The sequence below is a fragment of the Seriola dumerili genome, unplaced genomic scaffold (genome assembly GCF_002260705.1).
Source record: "Seriola dumerili isolate Sdu_G_001 unplaced genomic scaffold, Sdu_1.0 BDQW01000052.1, whole genome shotgun sequence".
NCBI lineage: Eukaryota > Metazoa > Chordata > Actinopteri > Carangiformes > Carangidae > Seriola > Seriola dumerili.
In genome coordinates, this window is record NW_019174307.1 from 16,602,836 (window position 1) to 16,613,067 (window position 10,232).

Here is a 10,232-nt window from a genome sequence, read left to right on the forward strand (position 1 = left end):
TAAAGCTGCATCGATTGCCTTTATTGCACAAAGAAAAAGCCCCCGGCCCAAAATATTGCAATACCTCCAATCGTCAGTCCCCCTACAGGCAGCAGACTTAGTATAATATCATAAATGCTATCTTGAACTTAAGAAAGAGTAAATACAGAGAGAGAAATGCCATGACAGTTACAAATAGCTGCAGTAGTGTGTGGATGTTACTAAAAGAATTATATCTGTAATGCAACTGTCATTTGTCAAAACACCCAGATTAACACCCTTCATCTTGTAAAAACCTCAGTGCAGGAAAACCAGTGTCACCCCAAAACATGCTGATAGACAGAAATTCATTTTATCTTTAGTCACATGTGCTGAATCTCCACTAAACGCTCGGGAGAAGCTCAGCGCCGCCATTTATCTGTGGGGGTAAAAAAAAAAAAAAAAGGATATTACCTGTTAAATTCAACAAAGTAAACAAATACATTTCAACATTTATTCACTGCACTTTGACATTCATAAAGATGAAGAACTGGGAGTACAATCTTTTTTTTTTTCCTTACCTCTGGTGATCTCAAAGCAGTTCTCACAGTGCACCATGCGTTTGTAGATCCACATGCTGTCCCCAGCTTTCAGATGACCCAGAGTGCTGCTACACACCTCACACTGTTCAAACACAAATAAACACTCACATGAGGACAGATACACGCTGAGCAGTCAGCTGCACAGTTCCCGATAATATCTTATTGCCAGTGGCAGAATGAAAGTACATACTTTTACTCAAGTACAGCATTTAAGTACAGTTTTGAGGTACTTTTACTTAAGTATGTCTATTATATGCAGATCTATACTTCACTACATTTATCTGAAAGCTGTGGTTACGAGTTAAAAGCTCCGAACACCCACTCAGGTGTTTTCAATTACTCCAGCTGATTAGACGTCTAGTCAGGTGTAAGTTAAGTGGAAGTATTCAGGGAATCACTGTGTGTACTAATGTCCCAGCAAACATGTCCCAGGAGGAAACTCACAGGTGTAAATAATAAAAGTAACGACTGGCTGATGAGAGTAGGTCTAATTAGGCAATAACATATGTGAACACCTGTGTGAATGAACTATGAGTGCACAGGGCCTGTAGGATTTAGATACAAAACATATGATCGCTTTATAAAATATGATGCATTATAAATGATTGAACTACAGTGAACAGTATAATAAGTGGGATGGCTAGAATTTACTCTACCTTGACCAGCTATAACATTAAACATTACACATTAATGCATCAGTGGTAATAATCTGTAAAAACACAGCATCGGCATTCTCCACTCTTCATAATGAGTACATTTACTTTCGATGTTGCATTTTTCTGAAATGAAAATGATGATTTTACTTAAGTAATATTTTGAATGCACATTGAGAGACAAAGCTGATCTGCTCACTTTGAAGCAGGACGCGTGGCAGTTGATCTTCAGGTCATCCAGGACCATCTTGGCATCACCGACGAAGGGCTTACGGCAGTAGGTGCACAGGTCTTTCTCATGCACCGTCCTGTATGGGGAAAAGGGTTGGTAATGTGTATCACAACATATTAAAAGAACATTAAAAAGATTAAGCATATGCTCTAAGTTCATCCTTGACAATGAAAACAGTAGTGTGGCAAAACAAAACCCATCCATTGAAAACTGTTGAAATAAGCTAATAAACATTTTAAGATCAGACTGTGAGTTGGTCCAGACTGAGAACTACTGGATGAATTCCCATTAAATTTTGCACAGACATTCATGGTTCCCAGAGGTGAATCAATCCTAATGACTTGGGTGATCCCACGACTTCTCCTTTAGTACCAAGCAGGTTGACATTTCTTGCTTTTATTGAAATATCATGACAGTTATTGGATGGATTGGCACAAAATTTGGTACAGACATTCATGTTTTCCAGATGAGGAGTCCTAACGACTTTGGGGATTACCAGACTTTTCCTCTAGCATTGTCATCGTGAGAGTTTTTTGCAAAAGCTACTGTATCCAAGGTCGAGAAAGACTGTTGTCGCACTTGTCCTACCTCTCAGGGGATGTATACAAACTCTTCATGGAGGATGTAGAGTAGATTGAATCAGTGTCATCTGACCTGCTGTGAGAGTTACAGTTATCAGCTGGAGTGTTGCTTTAATCTCATATCATGTTTATACACCAATATTAAACCCAGTCATATTTAAGATCATCTAATACCTGCTGCTCCTGTATGATGATGAGGTGTAGGTAGTGGGACTGGTGATACTGGTGTACTCGTAGCTGTACAAAGACAATGTGAACCACAGATCACATGAGAATGGAATGGAAAGTAAAACCATTAAGTCAGGTCTGAGATTGCTCAGCTTCCTACCTGGAGTCTGGTGTTGAGTTAGAGTATGTGTGTGCAAGCAGAGCAGATTAGCTGGTATGTGTGTGTAAGAGTGTGAGAGATACTGGTAAAATGATTACCTGGGCTTGGTGCTGATGGTGTAGGAGCTGGTGCGGGTGGAGGGACTGTCATCAGAGTACAAGCTGTAACTGTTTGTCAAAGAGGCAGCGGGATGAGCTGGATATTAAGTATTACAAATACATTTTTTTGTCTATCAGTTGTCTATTTAACTTAACTTGGCCTTTTTTGAAAGATTATTTAATTTAGTCATTATAAATGAAAAATAAACTGAAAATTAGATAAGTAATAAAATCTGTAGATGGATAAAATTGCTTATTTTTTGGATTTGACAACAACATACCGTACAATCACCTTCCTACCAACACCTGTTATTTTTGACAAGTTCTGAGTTGTGCGTTGAGCAGTCAACATGTTTACCTGCTGGTTCTGATAGTGGAGGATGGCGATGTCAGACTTGGACTGTCTCCTCTAAACGGCACAAAAAAAATATCATGAGAAAAAAGGGATAAAGTATATATTACTGTACACATAAAGAACCAGAACACTCTCAGTCAGTCAAGACTCACCCTCTGCTGCTCTCCACTGTGACAGTTTCTCTCTTTGTGACGCTTGAGCTGCTGGTGACAATGACAATGTCTTGTTTGACTGACAAGATAATTATGTGAGTCTTGTTAAAAGTCAATCACTCAGACACCACCTCACCTGACAGGAGACATCAGATTAGACGAAATGCCTTTAGGCAGCAGGGTGTCATACAGGTCATCCTCAGCCCTGCAAAGACAACAATATTATAAATATACAGAGATTATGATTGCAATCCTTATGTTTTGGGGGTATATTTATTTTACAAATGATTAAGGGTGATAAAGGCTTAACTTACAAAGATGAAGTCCTTGTTGTGGTTGTAGTTTTAATATCATCTCTGAAAACACAAGAGAAAATATTTTTATCTGACTGCCTGGTAATTAATGTAACTGTCACAGTGTGACAGTTGTCGTGCAGTAACTCACCCATTAGTGCTGCTCTTCACTGTCACAGTCTCAGTACTGGAAACAGTTGTTTTGCTGTAATAAAGAAAATATTACTTATTACATATTAACTGATAATAATCAATGACTATAGCATTAAATGAAATGGCAACTCTACTTTAAGTCTCCCTAATTAATATATTGTCATTCACTATATGTTTATACGGCAGCCTCCGCCTATGGGTGGAGGAGGAGGAATATATATATTGGTTTTGGTACAGGTTTTATTAGTGACTGCAAACATTACCTGTCTTTGACGTCGCCTTTGATAGATGTGGGAATGAGAGTATCATAGAGTTTGTCCTCAGAGCTGCAGAGAAACAATTTCAACAAAGGGTAAATCATTTGATACTGAGCAGTTAAGCTAACTGTAGCCACCTTAAGTGAATGTTCACACCAGAATGAGTAAAGCTGTGGTAGCAAACCCCCTAAGTGTATTGAATAGATTGAAGGTGTTTTTTATAAATTGCTTATGAATTAAATGTTTCTCTTCGAAGAGGAATATTCTGTTATTTGTTCCTTCAAACATTACATGGTCTCACTTTAATGTAAAAAAAAAAAGAAACCAATAATAGTTGGATGATGTAACATAAAAAGATAGTTATTACATCTCTCCATTGTAATCCTGGCTGTATGTCTGTAAGGCACAGAAACAGACTGGGGGGGGTGGGGGTGGTGGGGGGGGCACCAGGCATTGCAAAACCACACTATACACTCACAAAACAGTCACACTCCTACAGGCCATCTGGGCCTTAGATGATCCTACATGTCTCTAGAGGTGGGGATGAGCATTCATTGTGTAAAGACTCAGTGACAGTATATAGAATAGTATATAGTATGGAGTTCTATGGCACAGAGGAATAAAATATATTGGGCTATGGCCATGAAGACTTGTTAGTAGGACCAAATCATTGTTGGTTTACCTTTATTTTTGGGTTTGTTGACAATTAAAAATATAGAAATATGATCAGTAGATTCATCTGACTAACTTGAATATCATCTAGATACTACACAGCCTGCGTTATACCCACTACAGGACCAAACTCACTTAGTGTCAGTTCTGCTTTTCACTACCACAGTCTCAGTTGTAGAGACAGTCGTCTTGCTGTAAAGAAGGAAATATACATTAGCACAGAACATAATTACTAACTGTCTGGTGTCATAAATATAATTCATTTTCTAGACAGGATTTGTAAGATTATCACCTGTCTGTGGGCGAGATATCATCCTTGACAGACGTGGGGATGACACGTGGGGTGTCATAAAGTTTGTCTTCCGCACTGCACAGAAATATATTACAGACAGGTAAAATTATAGTTGATGGAGATTTAAATGCTATTGATACAGCTTTTTATTAATCTGAAAGTACATTACCCCTTAATGCTGGTAACAGTTGTCTCAGTCACTTTGGTTGTTCTGGTAGGTGAGATGTTTGAGTATAGTGTCCTGTGTGAGAAGATGTTACAGCTAATCAGCTTTTCATTCAAACACAGATTCAAACCAACATCATATGATCAATAAAATCTGTTTTCCAGCACTGTAACAGTACACTGTGCTCATATTTGGTGCAAGAAGCTCATTGGCAACTAGAGATGGAAAATAACTATTTACATGCATCAGTGTCAGCAGCCTCGTAATGTTATATATAAAAACACTCGCAGGGTTTTTTTTCCTTGTACATTGAGTTTTACCTTTGATACTTTCAGTACAGTTTGCTGATCATACTCTGTGTCTGTACTTGAATACAAAAAAAAAAAAAAACTTATATTAGTATATTTTTACCCTTTGCTTGAAGACAGGACCCGCTCAGTGAACATGTCGGTCTTGGTGGGAGATTTAATCACAGGAGATCTGCAAAAAACAAAGCAACAAAAGAACAATATATTTTCTCATGAATCTGATATGGACTCAATGTGCAATAAGATGACACATGTTAATGCTGAAGTATTTACCTAAGGCTCTGGGTGGTGGTGGTGGTGGTCTCAGTGGTTTTGCCATCCTTGGTGATAATAGAGGTTGTGGTACTGAAGGAAGAGTAATAGGAAAGAAAAGTTACAAAATGCTTCAGTGTGCTTTGTTGCCTATGTTTCCTTGTTGGTTTGAAGTAGTCTTGGACGTGGATAAAAACAAAGCTATGCATTATCTTCATTGTCTTTCTGCTGATTTTTTTGCATCGTGTGTGTGACAGACTGGAGCTTTACGTACGTGCTCGGAGAATCTGACTTCAGACTTGAATACGAGCTGCAACAAAGAGGCAGATTATTAAAATAATTTCCTGAAAAGAATCTCCAGATATTGCAACATTAGTTGTGCTATCATGAAAATGTACCTTTTGGTGTAGGAGGTAGTAGTCTTGCTGGAAGGGATGGTGCTGCAAGTAGAAGAGAGGCATTATTAGGCCACAGTTCTGGTTAGAACTACTGAAAGTACATTGACTTGAATTAAAGGTAAAACAACGATAATAGTGTTTCTATACTGCACCTACCTGCTCCTCAGCTCATCCTGACTTCCACTGAATCTGCAATGACAAAAATCACAATTGATAGTTCTTGTCACAGTCTGCTTACATACAGTCTGTTTATATAAAAGTAATCCAGTAGATTCAAGCATTAGTATTGTTAAAAGACGCCAGTATGTTTATGTAAAATGATACCTCTTGGTGAGAGCGTGCACAGATGTTGACGTGCTTATGGTTTTGGTGGTTTTTGTTTCCTCACCCCCTGAACTATGAGCAACATAAAATAAATTACATTAATTAACAGGATTAATGACTGAAAATATCATTTACGTTACACCCCGTTCACCATAGTAAGTGATAGATATCCATTATTTTGCCCGTTATTTGAGGAAAAGTTGAAACATTTGTTTTACCTCTCCAGAGACTCATTGGATCTGTACCGGTTCAGAACAGATTTGCCGAAGTTTGGGTCCCGGCTGAAGGAGTTCAAAAGGATAAAAAAATGAATTCACTCTCACTCCCAGAGATGATTCAACACTGTGATTTCCAGAAGGAATGTAGTGGGAGGCCTTTTTTAAGATGAAAGACTGACTCAGTTGAGATATGAACAAGTCATACCCAACAGTTCCAGCCATTGCTGAGGCTCATGTGCATGTAGAATAGAGTTCTTGCATTTCAGCTTCTATGATTTACATGACTTACTCAACATCTTCATCCTCATCATCAGCTCTTTTGATCCAGCTGTTGTCTTTCAGGAGAGATGACTTCTTCTTGCTGTCCTCGATTGCCTGGCTGGGCCTGGTGCTCCTGGCTGCAAACATAAGACAAGGAAAGTATGAATGGGTCTCCCGCAGACAAAATGTAATCTGAATTAATGTGACACAACAGAGAACTGGTACATACCTAATCATTTTTACATTTGACTCAGCTTCTATAATTTGATATATTTGTGGAGAAATAGAATAGCTGACTGGATGTTTTGTGATTGTGAGCAGTTTACAGAGCTTAAATTTTTTTTGTGACATATGTCAACATCATATACATATTTTTTCCTTGAATTTCAATCCTTCTAATTTCTTTATCTAATTTCTGCTCTTATTATAATCATTTTATTGTACACAAGTCTTCCTAGCACATAACACAAATGACAGGAAAATGCTGTTATTTTTTATTGTTATTTTTTCATATATACATTTTATATTGTTTCATGTTTACATCTTCTGTTTCTTGTGTGCATTAGTCTCAAATTGTTTATTGTATGAGCATCATGTGACAAGTATAACCTTTGCACCTTGAATCTCACCTCTACAGTATTGGCACTACATGGAATCTAAATCTTTTTTTATTATTTCATTATTTGATATTTCTCAATACTTACATGTCTGGGACGTATACCTGCTCATCTTGTAACTTCACCTGTTCAGTGTGAAAGAACAAGAAGGGAACTCGTCACATAATGAAACTACAGTATATCAGCCACTAGGTGGTACTGTGTGCTGAGAGCTTTCATACGCTGAACTGTACAGTGAGTGTGAAGTTTAACCTGAGATCGGTATACATGTAAAGCTCAACTCACAAAGCTAATGAGTCAGTGCTTTTAATCCACAGTATCATTTTGTCTCTGCATAAACACCTATATGCACATATTCATCAGGCTGGCTCTGTGAACATCACGCTGGGTTTGTCTCTCTGTCTGAAGTGCATCAACTTAAGTTCAGCTCAACCCCAGACTCGCTGATTAAGCCCTAAACTGGTTTGTCTTGATCTGAACCCACTTGAAGACACACCCACCCTCCATAACACACCTTGTCCAAACACACCTTTGTCAGCAAAATAGAGGGGCGTACCAGTAACATGCCATTAACTATCGATGATAAAGATAGTGCCCTTTCGACTACACTCCACACTCCAGCACAAATACTTTCATGTCAGAGGTCTGAGGGCAGATATCTACAGCCGTGAGGGAAGTTATAACTGTGAACGCAACATGTCCAGTTATCAGACACACAATCTAGTGACTGATGACATTTATTTGTCCCAAAACAGAGTTCAGACCTGTTCAGTACTGGGGTTGTCTACATTATTTTGGCTTGGGTGAAGTAGTTTTGTATCCCTTGTTTGACAGGCCAACAGAACTGGTCTTGGATCTTTCTAAATTACAGAGATTGATGGCCATTCTCAAAAATAAACCGTAAATTATTATTCTAAGACAGATTTGGTAAAATCCCTGCTATTGAGAGTTCGAGCTTTGTTTAGAAAAAAATTATACATGTATAATTCAAACACACAGTCGAATCCTGAAATCGTCCTCAAAATATTTTCTGACTTTATGATATTGTGTGGCAGATTTTAATGTTGTTTGGCAACTGAAAACTTTTTCAAGACTGAACATGCTGTTCAACTGTACAGACTAGCGCTGTAAAAATGCTCATTTCTAATATTTGCAAGGACTCTACGGCAGTTGTGAGGTTAATATTAAGCAATATAAGCAGAAACCCGAGAGTGTGTGTACGTGTGTGTCATGTCCCCATGTCGTGTATGAATGTATCAATAAGACATTCATTTCCATACAAGTAAAGTCACAAAAAAAGTACATTTCGTAATGAATTTACTACAGTTAAAGTTACACCATTACATGATCCTCATATACCATATGGATTTATATCTATTTTTTCAGGATCCGTCGAACCTCACTGCAGAACACGCTGTCTCAAAGAACTCAGTACCACACATTAAAACCATCTACGATTTCACATTCATGTAAATCACACACACATTAATTGAAACTAGAAACTGACAAAGGATTCAGAAAGAGACTGTACGTACCTCCACAGAAAGCTCTGGGACTCTACTGTGAAAAAACAATAAACTCTCACTATAGTTCAGCTCCCAACACCTGTCTGTCACTCTGCAGTGTGCAATCGCAGCCCTGTCATTCCTCCTGCTTTAACGACCAGGGGAGGAGATTCCAAGGCCACCCATGGGTGTGGCTTCACACGACAATCAAAGAACACAATCTCACTCCTTCCATCATCTCCATTTATGTCTTATTAATTGCTCTGCTTTCTGTTTGTAAGTTGGAGAGAAAAAATGACTTGGGTGGGGTGCTGAAGGACCTGTAATTCAACAACTTAGTGTCACTTAGTGTCAAGGAAGCAGAACTGTAACATGGGTGTGGGATTTTGTGCTTCTCTGATTTACTATAGCCCTGAACTGAGTGGAATATAATTTCATTGAGACATCATTAAATAGGAATCTCCTATTTATAATATTTTAACCTTATTAACTGTGATATAATACAAGTAAAGCGTGAGAACAGGGCCCCTTCCAAAGCATTACCCTCCATTATGCCTGTGTATAATTCTCCTGCTGTCTTTTTCATACAATACCTGGTTAACAGTGGACTTTACTTACACATGTATGCTAAAAAAAAAACTACTGGAAGATAAGGTAGTTTCAATTTGATTTTCACTCTCAGGTCAAAGGTTTCGCTGAAGTCCGATAAATGTCATTATATCTGAGATGAGTTACACTTCAACAGTCAATCAGAAATAAACTTAAACACACAGGATAGGCAAACAACACACCACTGTCCACTGATGCCTCGGCACGTCTCACCACATCTTTATGCTTGAATGAAACTTCTACTGAATGACATTTAATATCATGTGTAATTATACAGACAGAGGTTCATTCATTCGAGGTCTAAATCATCAGGAGTAAATGTAAAACTTAATTGACATCCAAACTATAAATGTGTCTGTGAATGTGAGCGTCATTACTAGGAGTGCCTTGTTTTGGGCAATCCAAGGTTTGAACGGTGCATAACATGCCAGGGTGTGACGGCCTGATACTGGTAGGTGAACCCCTCCTAGTGACAATGATGGAACTCAAGGAATGCAGACTGCACTACAATGACCAAACTATGAGGCTAAATGTCAACAGGCCATGGCACATTTCTAATAGACAGGTATTTCCTCATGAACAAGCGTGGCCGAATATCACATTTCAAAGAAAACGCTATATATTTAGCCAATTCACTTTAACATTCTCAGCTAATTTAAGGCATGTAAACTAACTTAAAGTCCCAAAATCAATCCTGAATGTAGAAAACTGGCATTATTGTCATTCATTCATTAGCCAACAATAATCTCCTGCTGACTTTACTGCATGGCTGTATATATTCAAGTGGAAATCACTGGCACTTGGTGGTGCTAGAGTTGCAATGGTGGAAATAACAATACTGGCTGTGCAGCTCTATTAAAATAAATAAATATAACAAGTTGCTCCTGGCAAAACATGTCCTGATGATTCTCTTCTCATTTAGTCAAAGGAGCAGAAATTAGTGTAACC

The 10,232-nt window shown here is 38.2% G+C and overlaps 1 protein-coding gene across 3 annotated transcripts; it reads right to left on the reverse strand.

Moving 5' to 3' along the window:
* scel (sciellin) lies at positions 1–8,786 on the reverse strand. Of its 3 annotated transcripts, none has more exons than XM_022740923.1 (25): positions 8,706–8,786; positions 7,258–7,295; positions 6,582–6,690; positions 6,293–6,355; positions 6,075–6,146; positions 5,907–5,939; positions 5,751–5,792; positions 5,627–5,662; positions 5,374–5,445; positions 5,204–5,272; positions 4,796–4,867; positions 4,627–4,701; positions 4,470–4,526; positions 3,669–3,731; positions 3,404–3,457; positions 3,274–3,315; positions 3,096–3,164; positions 2,960–3,007; positions 2,811–2,861; positions 2,453–2,521; positions 2,201–2,263; positions 2,034–2,102; positions 1,413–1,521; positions 540–642; positions 1–397 (listed from the first exon to the last, which is right to left on the reverse strand). In XM_022740923.1, the coding sequence occupies exons 2-25, from the start codon at positions 7,280–7,282 to the stop codon at positions 381–383; spliced, it is 1,482 nt and encodes a 493-aa protein (XP_022596644.1). In that variant the 5' UTR covers positions 7,283–7,295; positions 8,706–8,786; the 3' UTR covers positions 1–380. The 3 variants fall into 3 exon arrangements, with proteins under 3 accessions (XP_022596644.1, XP_022596645.1, XP_022596643.1); XM_022740924.1 differs by having other exon boundaries at positions 2,034–2,099; positions 2,960–3,010; XM_022740922.1 differs by having other exon boundaries at positions 2,960–3,010.
* Between the last annotated feature and the right edge of the window lie 1,446 nt (positions 8,787–10,232).

Coding starts and splice junctions, on each gene's coding strand:
- scel (XM_022740922.1), bottom strand. CDS start 7,282: ATGAGCAGGTATACGTCCCAGACAT. Junction 3,732..4,469: donor AAAAGCAGAACTGACACTAA/GTGAGTTTGGTC, acceptor GTTTCTCTGCAG/CTCTGAGGACAAACTCTATG. Junction 3,011..3,095: donor AATCTGATGTCTCCTGTCAG/GTGAGGTGGTGT, acceptor CATTGTCACCAG/CAGCTCAAGCGTCACAAAGA.